This window comes from Podarcis liolepis (genome assembly GCF_965112155.1).
Source record: "Podarcis liolepis genome assembly, chromosome: 16".
NCBI lineage: Eukaryota > Metazoa > Chordata > Lepidosauria > Squamata > Lacertidae > Podarcis > Podarcis liolepis.
This window is the reverse complement of record NC_139567.1, coordinates 19,066,257-19,080,444: the sequence shown is the minus strand read 5'-3', so window position 1 is coordinate 19,080,444 and position 14,188 is coordinate 19,066,257. Positions and strand designations below refer to the sequence as shown.

Genomic DNA, 14,188 nt, shown 5'->3' with positions numbered 1-14,188 from the left:
GTCAGAAATAATGACAACAATTAAACGTGAGCTAGTTGAAGCAGATAAAGATCATTTTGAAGTGGGCCTAACAATCTCCTGAGATGTAAGGAATTCTGCAAGATAGGCATAGCTACAGAAAAGGCCTTCCCCATGTCCTAGTGTCAAATATTTCCAGGCTGTTTACAATCTATTTATTAATGTCTCTGTATATGAGTCACTGGAAGAGAGCAAACACTCCTTGTAAGCTTTCTACAGTGGTACCTTGGTTCTTGAAGTTAATCCGTTCCACGAGTCCGTTCGACTCCCAAAACCGTTTGAAAACTAAGGCGTGGCTTCCGATTGGCTGCAGGAGCTTCCTTCGCTCAAGCAGAAGCCACACCAGATGTTTGGCTTCTGAAAAACATTCACAAACGAAACACTTACTTCTGGGTTTGCAGCATTCGGGAGCCAATTTGTTCGGGAGCGAAGCCATTCAAGAACCAAGGTACCACTGTATAGGAATCTGGTTGGCCACTATGGGAAATTTGATGGCCTTTGTGTCTGATCCAGCAGGGCTATTCTTATACAGTGGAACCTCGGTTGTCGAACACAATCCGTTCCAGAAGACTGTTCAACTTCCAAAACATTCAGTAACTGAGGCGCAATTGCCGGTTGGCAGTTGCAATGGAGAAAATGGAGAAAAAACGCGCCTCAGAAGCTGTTTGACTTCCAAGGCGCGTTCGAAAATGGAAGCATTCACTTGCAGGTTGTCGGCATTCGAAAGCCAAAACAATTGACTTTGGAAGTGTTCGACAACCGAGGTTTCACTGTATTCTTGTGCACGTTTAGTCAGAAGTAAGCTCCACAGTGTATTCTGTGGTTCTTGAACTGTGGGGCAAGTATGCAAGTATTGCAGCCTTAAGCTGCAGTGCAGATATAGCCATTCATGAGCAATGCATTACCCTCTACCTCACCTAGCTTCCCTTCTCTGCAACTTTTATAGGACTGCTATAGCACTTTTTAAAATAGGAACAAATATATGCCAATAACTCCTGGTAGTCAAGGTTGTATCAAAAATGGTTCAGCAGCTCCAGCAAGGTACATAAATCTGATTTGTCCTGAAAATAGTTTTGTTGCTTGCTATAGAGTCCTTGTTGATTTACATGTATGTGATTGCCAGTCTGAGGTGTTAGAAATATGTGATGATTTGGGGGGGGGGGGGAGATCCTGGTGGATCACTTCCAGAATATCTTTCTTCCCAGAATTTGTAAGACTGTATCAAAATTGGATTAAAAATAGATTCCTCCCCTGCAAATTAAAGATCAGAAACATAACACAATTTGGAGGTTATCTGCAGAGAAGCTGAGAAAAGTAATAGCAAAATTTCCGCCAAAAGCATCCAGAAACACCTAGTAATATTTCCCTATGAAAAGCTTGGTGGGTTTTTTGTTTAGTTTTTACAGCTTAACTGGCAAATATAGTAAATGTGATTTCTAATGCAGGAAGCTGCCATTTTGAATTCCAACCAATGGTCCCTGGAAATGCAGTTATTCAACTGGAATGATCCAGTGGGTGTGCTTCTTTCCATACCGATGAACCAATGTCATCCACAAGATTCACAGAATCTGCCACAAGCTTCTGCACTTTTGTTTCAAATGCAGTGCTTTATTTCCTTATGCTTTGACTTCTGTGGGCGATCTTTTCTTCCCCATGTACGCGTGTGCTAAGAGGCTGCATTAGCAAATATTTAAAAGGAAACAGAAGAACTGCACTTAGCCGTTCTCCCCTGGGAAGAGGATGAGACACAGAATTAGCTTTGAGCAAGAGATTAATGGTTGCTATTTAAACAAGCAGGGATGGGAGCGGGTGGCATTCTGTAGAGAGCAGGGTTTCTGGAATTTCTGGTCCAGGACTCTGCATTGAGAGGAGTCTTCATTCTGCATGTTGGAACTTCTGCTGGAAATCAGACAGTTTTTGCAAATATTTACTTACATTTCCCATTTTCTGAAATGTTTTTGTGGGGTTTGTCTTGACAATAGTTAATTTTGTCGCAGACCAGCAGGTGCGACCATGGTTGGGATCCATGCTGTTATTTGATGCAGTGTGACTGCTTCTTCCATTTCCTTATGGAAGGAGCACTCAGTCTGCGTCCCATGGATATCTATTAAGAACAACTCCATATCTTCCAAGTGCCCTGGAAAAAAATGGGACAGCTTGTGTTTTTGGCGAGATCTTGGCAGCCATTTTGGGTGCTGCACTTTTGCGTGCTCTCATGCTGTGCTCTCACCCTGAAAAGGTGCTTTGGGGGGGGGAATCTTCCACAGCACCCAAAAAGCACATTGAGGAGAGCAGGAGTGAGGCGCAAGTCACATGACTCACCCAGGAGTGTGTCCCAGAAGACACATCCCGGTTTAGGGCTTGAAAAAGTTGGACAGCATGCAGCTCCTGCCCTGCCACTTCTTCTGTGCAGCCAACTTGGCTTTCCATTCCAACTTACAAGGCAGTTGGATTCCTAGATTGCAGCCCGGGGTTCCTCTTTAGCTTTAAATTTGCTGCTGAGAGATGAGACAGCCCACAGTTTCATCTACTTGCTTTCCCCAACCACCTCTCTTTTGAGATTCTTTTAACTAAAGATGGCAAGGACTGAAACTTGAACCTTCTGCATGCAAAGCGTGTGCTTTGTCACTGAACTCAAGTGCCTGCAGAGGAGGAGCTCCAGAGAACTGATCCAACTGCACACAAGAGGGTGCCCATTCTCATTAGCCAATCTCACCTGAAAAGGGACTGGGGAGGAATCTTCCTTTCTATCCATCCATGTGATGTAGTGACCATCATGAGAGTGAAATGTACCCACCAGGTTGTCGCAATGGGAGATGTTACTGGATGCAGCACCGTTCAGTCAAACAGCAGGAGAAAACATTAAAAGAAGGAAAGAAGGCAGGTCATTTGGAAGTGAATAATGGTTTCGCAGCTACTCAAACGGTGCTGGGGAATTCTGCTTAGTTTGTGACAGTGAATGCTTGGGGACTGCAAACATACTTGCTGACTCAAAGTATTTTGGCGCTTGAGGCAGAAAGTCCAGTTGACACAGGCTGATTAATGCAGGGTGCAATCCAGTGTGTAAATTCTCACGTGCAAGCCTTGTGGGAAAGAATGGCTCCGTTTGTCTCCTCTGCCTGCCCCCCTCTGCCTCTCCAACTCGGCCTCCTAGTGTTCGACTCTGCAGATGGGAAAAGCAGCTGATTTGAAGGTCTGTGGAGAACTCAAACAAGAGAAGTCCTGGGTGCCTCCTCTACTAATTCAGCTGCAGGTTTTAAAAGTACTGTATTGGCCTGAATATAAGCCTCACTTTTCGCCCAAATTCCAACCGCGAAAAGTTAAAGTGGGGCTTATATTTGTGACCTTACGGTATGCAGCCAGGCACGCGGGGCAAACAGCACCAGGAACGTGGCAAAGCGACACCCGCCCTGTGCCCTCTCCCCCAAGGCTTGGAAGGGGAACCGCCACCAGCAGCACAGCACACCCCCTCCCCCCAGTATGCAGCCAGGAGCAACGAGGAATGGAGTGGCATATATTTGGGTATTTTAAAACACCCCCCCATCAATTTTAAAGGTGCAGCTTATATTCGTGTGCGGCTTATATTCAGGCCAATACGGTAAATGGGGGAGGGGTGGAAGATTCCTGGTTTGAAGCCAGCAGCCTGTGTCCAGGTGATGTTACTTGCCACACCAGTAGCCTTGGACTAGTGCTGATGAGTTTCCTTGCCCTCTGAATTGCCCTCTGCAATACTAGGCTGCTGCGAGAGTCCTTGCCTCCGGTTCCCATCCACATTATTTATTTATTTTTTGCCTCACAATGTAGACTGTGAGATTGGGCCAGGCAATGAATTTGAGCAATGGATTGCCTTTGACTGCTGCTATGCTGTCAGGAGACGGCGCAAGGCCCTTTCCGTGGCACGCCACAGCTGAGTCACTTCAGATAGCAAAAGCCATCCATTTCCCCAGGAGACGCTTTCCAAATGTAAGGCTGATTTTATGAATTGGGAAATTGAATCTCTAATGAATTAATATGGGTAGCAAAGCTTGGACAAATGTGATTGGAAGAAGAATGGGGAAGGCCTGCCAAGTGGCCTTATGGGAGCTTAATGCCTTAAATGACAGGGAGTTTATCGCAAATGGATGGGTTCAGTGGACAGATCAGACGGAGCTTGCTTCCAGGCTGTTGTTTCTGATGTGCTGTGCATGCTGCTCCCAGTTGGAGAATGCTTCCTATCCTCGTATATTACCCATTCCCCCCCAGACCTGGAACTGAGGCTGAAGGATCATCTTTTGTATTCTGTAAGCCAGCCATGCCTGACATAGTGCCCGCCAGCTGCTTTGGACTACAACTTGCATCAGCCCACCACCAGCCCCCATAGGGGGCATTAGGTTAGGAAAGACTGCTATAAGCTTAGCATGTACAGTGTCTCCTGTATAGCCGCTATTATGATAAGGAGCAGTGAGGAGGATTATGCAATTTTATAGCCAGGGTTGGGGAGAAAACTAAATAACATTTCCTGAGAGTGCTGGCTCTTTTTGTCAGGATTTAAATTCCCGACTCTCTAGGTTTCAAACTATCCTGGCATCAGCTTGCCACTGACACCTTCGAAATGGGTCCTGGCAAGTCTAGGAACAAGAAGTACCTGTCTGCCATAGAATTTGGTTGTTCGCTGCCCTATAACCCTAAATGGTGTGAGGGTTGGCATGCAAAGGTTTTAATTAAGGAAATAAAATAAATAGACTATACACACATATTCACAGTTTCAGTCTGCAGCGTCTCCGGTTAAAAGGATTCTACAGCTAACCTTGGGAAAGACCCCTGTTTAGAACCCTAAAGAGTTGGTGCCAGTCAGAATATACAGAATTGGACTACATAGACCAGTGGACTGACTTGGACCTCATCCATACTTCCCCTTGTCCTTGCCTAGAAAACACAGGGGCTGTGTGGTCTCCCCCTTGCTCTGCTCCTTTCCCAGGGAACACCCACTTAGCTTTAAACTAGAACAAACAGCAGCCTACAGAAAACCCCATGCTGCTTGTTCTGATTGAGCAATAAAGACCGGTTTTCCCTTTGGGGTGGAGGGAAGCAGCAGGACAAGGTGAAGTATGGATAAGCCTTTGCTATAAGCTACTTTTATATTATCACTCCTTAGGCCCAGTTTGTTTAGACTTGCCTTCCTTCACCCCCTAAATGGCTTCATCATTGAAGATATTTAACATGCCCTTTCCTTCTAACTGGAGATTATGATAAGCTCGTGGCTTCTGTCAAAAACAGATAAGGTGTGTCTACCTCCTTCCATAGTGCTTGACTTCCCTTACACCACAATATTCTGTATTCATTCCACTCGCTGCTGCCACCAGCTGATGCAGGGGAAAGCAGAACAAAACACGGGAATGTTCTAGCCAGTATTACCACACAAGGGAAAAACCGTATGTGTGGCAGCTGTTTGTGGCAAATTACATTTACCTCAATATTTATCCCTGTGGGTGGTAGCTTTTGATTATGAAGCCATCTAGGGTGCCACACTTCAAAAAAGACTATCTCCTTTTGTTAGTAGTAGTAGTATTTGTTATTGTTGTTGTTGTTATTATTATTATTATTATTATTAATCTATATTAAATCCGTTGACAGTTCTTGTAACAACTAAATTCCAGTATTTTGGAGGCCCCAAGATTTGAAAGCTCAGAATTTGCCCATCTGAACAGCTGATACCCAGCATTTTCCCATCCTGCTGGTATCCAAGTCTCGCTACTTCCTTTCTCTCCAGAAATATGGGCCAAAGCCCCACCAAATCACACCCCCTTGTTCTCTCCCCTCCCCTCAGTTGATCCAGCTGTGCAATCAGTCCCATTGTCAACCTGTTGTCCTTTAGCAGCATCTTTCAAACAAGACATTGAAAATTTTAAAGGCTGGCTCAGTGACTGTCAGCAGAGGCTTATTTATAGGAGCAAACAATGTCCGTCTTGATGTGGGAGAAAGTAAATCAAGTGTAAAGGAAACAGGTTTCTTCTTGTCAGCACTTTGAAGAAAAACCATTTGAATTTTAGGTGGCACATCCCAACTCTGTCCCCACACCTCCCCCTTTTTTTTTAGCAGAAGAAACCCAAAAAGGATTAGGAAAGGCAAAAGAAAGTAGCTATAGTTACCTTATGGAACTCCTTACCACAATAAGTTACATGGCTTTGGGAAAATATCAGACAAATTTGTGGAGGGTAGCTGGGCTATCAGCAGGTGAATAGAACCTCCAGATTCAGAGACTTGGGGTAAGGGACAGGTGCTACTCTCATATCCTGCTTGGAAGCATCTGATTGGCCTCTGGGAAGGTAGGCTACAATCTATGGCCAGTTGTCAGGGATATTTGGAGTAGTAGTCCAACAAAAACTTGCAGGTTCCAGTTTGGAGAAGGTTGATCTAGACTGGGACCATTGGACTGATACGTACCTTTCAAAATCAAGAGTGGCTTAATGTAGACTCGTGCAATGAATACCAACCCTGCAACAACATTGGATGTTGAAGCAGCAATTACATCTCTGAATGAGACAATCTTCAGCCCTGGCGCAATGTTGGTTTTGGAGAGAACCAAGCTACTGGAGACCTTCTTTAAGTAGAGATGCCAGGAATTGAACCTGGGACCTTTCAAAGTTATTTTAGCTTTTTTTTGGGGGGGGGGAGGGAAGCCATGGTGGCTTACAGCCTAAAAGCTTAGAAAACGTAAGCTGACAATCAATAAGACACATCAAAGATTCATCAGCCTAAAAAGAAAGCAGGAAGGCAAAGTCTTAAATTTTATGCATTAAAAAAAAAAAAGGCAGGCAAGGTATGGCCCTTTTGCAAGGGTAATGTTCCGGATGCGGTTTGCACACCTTAACCTCTGTGTGACCTCCGTCAGCGGGGCTCTGGTTGTTTGCTGGTTTGGAATATTTATATATCTCACAGTTGCAAGTTCTCTGGACACAAATAAAAGAGCCTTGAAGCTAACAAAAGTTACTAGTCTGCCTTTCCCCGTAGTAGCCTGCTGGGGCTAGAAGAAGCAGGGGGCAGAGAAGTCCTGTTTTTCCCCCTATAGCAGCCTGCTACATTTCTGCACTGGGTACAATGGAGTGTGGAAGGCACTCTGGCCTTTATCCACCAGCCAACTCCCTTGCCTGCACTCAGTTCCTTCTTGCCTGTGGCTACGAGGCCTAGTATAAGACTGAAGTTAAAATTTAAAGCCATTAAGTTGTAAAAGTCGGATGTAAAACATAAAATGTAGAACAAAATAAAAGCAATAGTGGAATAAAATGAAAACCAGTGACAGTACAAAAGATCACTGAAACACCAAAAAGAAAAACCTGAAAAGCCTGAGGAAAGGAAGAAGATGTCTTCACTTAGTGCTGAAAGAACCACCACATAGACAACAGGCAAAATTCAAGCAGGTTTCCATTTTTAAAATGCCAGTGTATGCATTTTTGCACACTTTTGTTCTGATGACATATTTTTGTATGCAATTTTGCCTACTATAAAGTAGGCAATTTTGTAGCAATTTTGCCTACTATGCATTTTTGTGCATTCCTTTCCCCCCCTTTCAAATATCCACATTTCGGTCCACACTTTTCCCTGATATGTGCACTTTTTGACTGGAGAAGTGCAGGGAAGAGTGAGTTTCACATGGCAGCTGCATTTCAGCTCACACATTCTCTAACCTGGGCTTGGGAAATGCAAATTAGATGGGCTCACATTAAAATATTTAGTAACAGAGGGTTCATCCACACTTCTGATTGTCCAGTGCCAGGAAAGCACAGGTCGTAGTGTTCTTTCTCTTGCCCTGCTCCTTTCCCATGGGAAACCCACTCTTTAATGCTAAATCAGAGCAAATGTCAATCAATCTTGAGAAAATCTAAATGGCTGCTTGCTCTGATTGAGCTCTGACAGTTTTCTTGGGTTTGGGTGGGGAGACAACAGTGGGACAACAGGATATGTGAACAAGTCTCCACTGTCCTTGGGAAGGAAGGAAGAATACTGCTGCTGCTGTCTTAAGGAGACTGATTCCTTTCCGCAGGATCATTGTAGTTTTAAAATTCTCTATGTGGGGGCAGATAGGCACATGCATCAAACAGCTTTGTGGTCCAGCCACCCCTGAAAGGAAGCCAGTTTTGTAGTGCTGGACCACTAAAGAGTTTTAACAAATTAAGCATTTGCAGGAGTAGAGGTATGGAGGAATGTTTTGGCTATGCTGGACTGAGCAGTTCTATTATGGTGATTGTTTTCTCTCCAACTAATGGCTGCAATTTGGAAATTGCACACATTAGGTCAAACCTCTTGAAATCCTTCTCTGACCTGGACTTGTTAGGCCAGGAAGCTCCGGCAAGCTTGTCCGTGGAAGTGAGCCAGCATCCAATTATGCCTTCCCTAATGGCTCATTACTTATCACGAAAGACCACAATGCTCACAGATTCTGGAGTCCAAGAGAGAATGTGTAGTTGTGATGGAGAGGCATTTATAGTACGGAACAAAAAGATCCCCAGCTAGCAAGGCACAGAGGAAGGTGTGCTCTGATGAATCCCAGCATTGCAGGGCAGACGTCTGAGACAAATCCAAGGGCCAACTTGAGTTTGGCGTAGAACCAGCTGGTGTCTCCTCCAGTTGTTCTGGGATCTTTCAGCTTTAAATTTCACTCACAAGTGGTTTGAGGGCCAGGGAACCTCCATACAATGGAAGGCAAGAGTTGGGTCAGAAGATGAACCCCTGAAACAGCCCTTTCCATTCTGGTTGCATTCCAAATCACATCATCCCTGACCATTGGCCATGACAGCTGTTGTGGCTGATGAGAGTTGGAGCCACACAACATCTGGAGGGAAGCATGTTTGAGAAGGCTGGCCAAAAGCTCCGTCCATGTAAGCCTGAGTAGACCTTTCAAAGTTAATAGACATGACTTGGGCTTGTCCACACTTCTGCTTATCCTGTACCTAGGCACAGGTCTGAGTGGTTTTGCCTTTGCCCCACTTCTTCTCTCTCCCCCCTCCCGCGAGTAAAGTCTGCCCTTTAGTGCTAAATCAGACCAAACGGCGATCTGCTGAAATCCAGATGGCTGTTTGTTCCAATCCAGCACTAAACTGTGGGTTTTCTCAGGGGGAAGCAATGGGGCAAACAGAAGTGGGAATGAGCCCTAACTCAGTAGGTCCATTGTGGGTCCATTTCAGTGGTCCATTGTGATTATAACCTAGTTGGATACTGCAGAATCAAAAGCCCTACAGTGTAACAGAGCTGTGAGCAAAACCTCTTGAAGTCGATTTTCCTTCTAGATATGTGTTTTGTTTTGGGATGACTGCTTCTGAATATCAGCTTCGAGACTACAGCCATGTGCATTCAAATTGCTCATGTGTGCCTGGGTTCTTGTGCCCCATAGCTGAAACCCCACCCTTGGTGATGGGCACTGCCCAGTATACAAGAGTGGATGACAGGGCAATAAATTGAAGGAAGACACCACAACTCTTTGGTCCTGGGCTATTTAGGTCTCACCACACTGAATCTAATAAACGTTTCACATTCTATTACTGCGTGTGGCTCTTCCATTCTGTCTGGGAGTGAATTATGTTAAAGTAATATGGATGAGCAAAATTAGATTACATAGAAATAAAGTAGAGTAAAAGGGCAACCAGCATATTGGAAAAGAGAGATAGTCACCTCCAGTGCCATCACAAGAGCGTACAAAGACTTTCAAGGGGGAAGTGTACTGGAGAGAGGGGAGTTCAAAAGGCAGTTTGCTCATGGACTAATGTTAAGGGACTAACTGACCATCCAATGTAATTCTCCTTTCCTATGTAGAGCCCAATTCAGAATAGTTGGTGTGACTCTCAGTTATTTTCTCATAGGCACACATGCATGCACACACACACACACACACACAAGGGGGGGAGGGGAGAGACCGACCCCTACGCATGGAGCTGCTAACAAGCCCCAGATGCTATCAGACTGTTCCTGTTGCTCCAAACCAGGTTATAAGCTGGTTATACCGTATTTATTTGAGTTTAATGCACTATTGAATCTAATGTACACCTCAATTTTCAGAACCTTGAAACAAAAAAAAAGTATTTGCTGTCGAATGTAAATGTGCCATCAAATCTAATGTGCACCTAAATTGTTGCACTGTAATTTGGCCAAAAAAAGGTGAGCATTAGATTCGAGTAAATACAGTAACTAATTTTACAAAGTAGTGGCATCCCTGCAGAAGGACAATTGCTCCTTAATTTCTGTGACAGGACATATTCTAACCTTCCTCTTAACTATAGGTCTACTGGAGACAAAAATAGTTTCTCAGTAAATCCATATTAATGACCCCTTAAAATACAGGTATAGGCGTGAATAGCTAACCTTCACTGTGGAGCAATTTTAGCATAACCAAACATCCTACAGTTTTACATGACAAAAGAGGTACAACTAGTTTGATAAGGCTCTTGTAATCTACAACAGATTTGTATTTTGCTAAGTACAGACGCTGTCACATCTTAGCATTTCTCTCTGATTTGCTTCTTCTTGTTTTTTGCAGTCTCTCTCCAGGTGAACATTGCTCCAAATAAAGTGGAGGTGCCTGTTGGAGAGTCCAAATTCTTCTTGTGTCAAGGTGAGTAATGACTTCCCACTTTGGCTGTTCATAGCTGCTTGGGGTGAAACATTATTGGTTAGTCAGCATATTGCTTGTGGAAAGGCAGAATCCCTTGTCTTAAGATCCCATTACGAGGTCCCTTTACGCTGTTCCACCAACAAATTTGGAGACCATCTTGAATGTGCTCTCATTCTTGCAGCTTTGCACAAAGATTACTGATCCAAAGATGATGTAAGCATTTACCACAGAATGGTGGAATCACCCTTTCCTCTAACATAAACCAGCAATTCCATGCATATCCAAGTCCCACCGAAGACAGTAGGGACTGTTTCCTTTAAACGTGCATACAATTGCGACAGATGAAGGAGAATCTTCAGGAAGTTGTCTTGAGACATAATTTTGGCCGCTGGGTGTAAAAGCGTACTGAGAGTACGCAGAGACTTCCGTTTTGGTGGGACATGTTCAGAAAGTTTCTGTTGCTTGTCTAGATTCTAGAGTTTCTTTTTTGTGTGTGCTTGGATTCCAATGTATTGTAATCTGTGTCTAGACCTTTGGTTATAAATTGAAACTAACTGTAAAGAGTCTGACACCTTCTATATTGCGGGTGACAGAGACCCAAAGGGTTTAGGAAACATCCTTGGTCCCCTCTTTTTAATATATTTCAAGCCCTTTCTTGGGGAATTCTAGAACTGCTGTGAGAAAGCTAACTCGCCCCACCACCACTTTAAGCCTTGTGAATGCTTTTTTAATTTTCCCTGGGACCTGAGCTGCAAGCGGTCAGTGTGTGAAAGCAAATGAATGCATAGCAAATCCTTAGAATCACAGTGCCTATCGTCTGCAGTGCAAGGGCTCCCATGAACAGCAGGGTGTTAACACATCACAAATTTGAATCTTCACCCCCCATGACTTTATTCCTTGGTGTTCAGTAAAGCTTTATCACCTGTGTGGTGGGCCCCAAGAGCAGTGATTCTAAGAGGCCGCCCCACACCTGCCCAGATTCTAGGGGGTTGTCTGAATGATTCCTAAGGAAGAGGGAACATCCAATGGTTTTTATCCTTGAACATCTTACCCTTTTTGATTTAGTGACTGGGGATGCCAAATCCAAAGACATCTCCTGGTTTGCCCCCAACGGTGAGAAGCTGACGACAAACCAACAGCACATCTCAGTGGTGCGGACGGAGGATTCATCTACTCTCACCATCTACAATGTCAACATAGACGATGCTGGCATTTACAAATGTGTTGTCTCCAGTGAGGAAGGCGATGTGGAGGCCACACTCAACGTGAAGATTTTCCGTAAGATACCTGACCTATTTGCTTTCAAAGGGTGGGAGAGCTAGGTGGGACGGCAATTTTACAATGTCTGTCAGGAACATTGTATGCTTACATTTGTATATCCCAATGTCTTCCAGTTTTGGGAAGAATGTTGATGAGTTTCAGCCCTTCAGACTAGGTGTCATTTCAGCTACCAGGGCTTTCTACTGAGGACACCCCAGTAATGGTGCCCCACCCTAAAACCTTTATTGTCCCATCTCTCATAGTTTAAGAAGTGGGCCTCACTGGGTTCTATGTCAAAGGGACCCCAGATGCTGTTCTTGTCTTAGGTTTCTTTGTGTTCTAAATATTTTTGGCTCATGTTTTATTGTTCTTTTGTTAAGCATTATGTATTTTCCTTGTGACTGGTCACTTTGTGGGTAAAGGGAGGATATAAATATTTTCAGCCAACTGATGAACTAATTAAAATCCTAGAGTCAGCATGGCTCACTGCAATCTGGTGATCAGAGCCTATTGAACCCTGCAAAACAAGCAAATGATCCCTGTGTGGTTTTGTTTTCCCTTGTCTCGCTTGAGTTTCCTAGAGCCACTGTCAGAGCCTCTTGTAGTCAGAGGTGTACATAGGGGTTGGCGAAACCAGCCCCCTCCAGGGGTGCAGCCCCCTGCAAAAATCTATTGAGCGTATGATGTATATGTGTGAGGAGACACAGCACTGCTGTCATGGTGAGAGCGAAGGAGAAGCTTCCCGTCCTTCTCACACTGCGACACGAAGGCATGTGAACTTTTTCTTCCTTCCTCCTCGCCTCGCTCTCACTCCAGACACTTGAGTACTTGGGTGACATAAAATGTGGCTACTACTGTACAGTGATTTTTTTTTTTCAGTCAGGGGGTGCCAGTACTGCTCCTTGCTGTGGGTGCTGAAACAGCTCCTTGCCAAGGGCACAAGGGACCCTAGGCACACCTCTGCTTGCAATGCTAGTGGCTTCAGCACACTCAGAAGAGCCAAGATGGTGACATGAGCAGCAGCTTCTGCCTTCGCTTTGCTGTTCTTTACATTTTAACTTTTGCTGCTGACCTTGTTTTTCTGGATTGCATAGGCTCATAAGTGCAGTGGGGTACTGTGCCTCTGTTGGGACTTCAGGCAGACTGTTGGGTGGATACTCCAGCTTTGGCTTTCCTGCACGAAGCAGGGGTTGGACCGGATGGCCTTACAAGGACCCGTCCAACTCTATGCTTCTGTACTTAGTATGTGTCGCGCTGCCTCTTGGGTGTATGAGGTCAGACGTGGTTAACTCTCTCTGCTTGCTTTCCAGAGAAGCTGACTTTCAGGAATGCTCCCAGTCCACAAGAGTTCAAAGAAGGAGAGGATGCGGTCATTGTGTGTGATGTTGTCTCCTCGCTGCCTCCCGCAGTCATATGGAAGCACACGGGCAGAGATGTTGTTCTTAAAAAAGATGGTAAGATGGTGGTGAGGAAAGAACTTTGAACATCTTTATTGCAGGGCTAGAACCTAGTTGTTGTGAAATATGAAAGGGAGCACCAGGCATCAGGAAGCAGAATGAAGCACTGAGGCTGCCAAACAGACCCTGTGGGGCTTAGTGCAGGTGCATAAGAGGTGGGGAGCTTGAAAGCCCAGGACTAGATTTAGGATACATTTTTATGTCACCAACTAAACCTCCTTGCTGCAGCAACTGGGCTTCCTGTGTTTATCAGCTCTTATTGCTGGTTTGGTTGGACCCAACTTCTTCCAGGCCCTGGTGAGCTTGATTATGGAAACTAGGAGAGAGAGAGAAATGCTGTTCAGATTAAGCTTATTGTCCAAGATGAACATATCAGGGATAGCTGTACAAAAGAATCCTAGGTGGCCACCATCAAGCTTTCTGTTCCATTTTTCTCTTGCAGTTCGGTTTGTTGTGCTGCCCAACAACTACCTACAGATCAGAGGAATAAAGAAAACAGATGAGGGGATGTACCGGTGTGAAGGAAGGATCCTGGCTCGTGGAGAGGTTGATTTCAGAGACATTCATGTCATTGTCAATGGTGAGTTAGGAACATAGAAAGCTGCCTGCCTTATACTCGCCAAGCTACTCGCCCAACCTTCCCAGTATTCTCTACAACAGGAGAGGGGAGCCTCAGGGCCACAGTGGGAGTCTCCAAGCCTCTCTTTCTGACCCTCAGGGCTCTTCTCAGGCCACACTCTAAGGGTCGAGCACTTTCACCTGGGTACAATGTCTCATTGAACTATGATCGTCCCTCTTCCTTCCCAGCTTTGGGTGTGTAGAAATCTCTGACTTATGTGTGGCTGCTGGAATGTAGCCCAAAGGCAAGAGT

The 14,188-nt window shown here is 44.9% G+C and overlaps 1 protein-coding gene and 1 long non-coding RNA gene across 15 annotated transcripts in view; one reads left to right on the top strand and one right to left on the bottom strand.

Moving 5' to 3' along the window:
- LOC310696120 overlaps positions 1-14,188 on the bottom strand; it is a 493,645-nt gene that overhangs the window by 171,634 nt on the left and 307,823 nt on the right. The gene's annotated exons all lie outside the window — the stretch shown is intronic.
- The window catches only part of NCAM1 (neural cell adhesion molecule 1), a 226,853-nt gene that overhangs the window by 125,381 nt on the left and 87,284 nt on the right, over positions 1-14,188 (top strand). For all 14 annotated transcript variants that reach the window (XM_083480927.1, XM_083480934.1, XM_083480933.1 and 11 more), the window contains exons 2-5: positions 10,526-10,600; positions 11,666-11,878; positions 13,171-13,314; positions 13,760-13,897. In XM_083480927.1, coding sequence (XP_083337053.1) covers positions 10,526-10,600; positions 11,666-11,878; positions 13,171-13,314; positions 13,760-13,897 — 570 coding nt within the window. The remainder of the gene's footprint in view (positions 1-10,525; positions 10,601-11,665; positions 11,879-13,170; positions 13,315-13,759; positions 13,898-14,188) is intronic.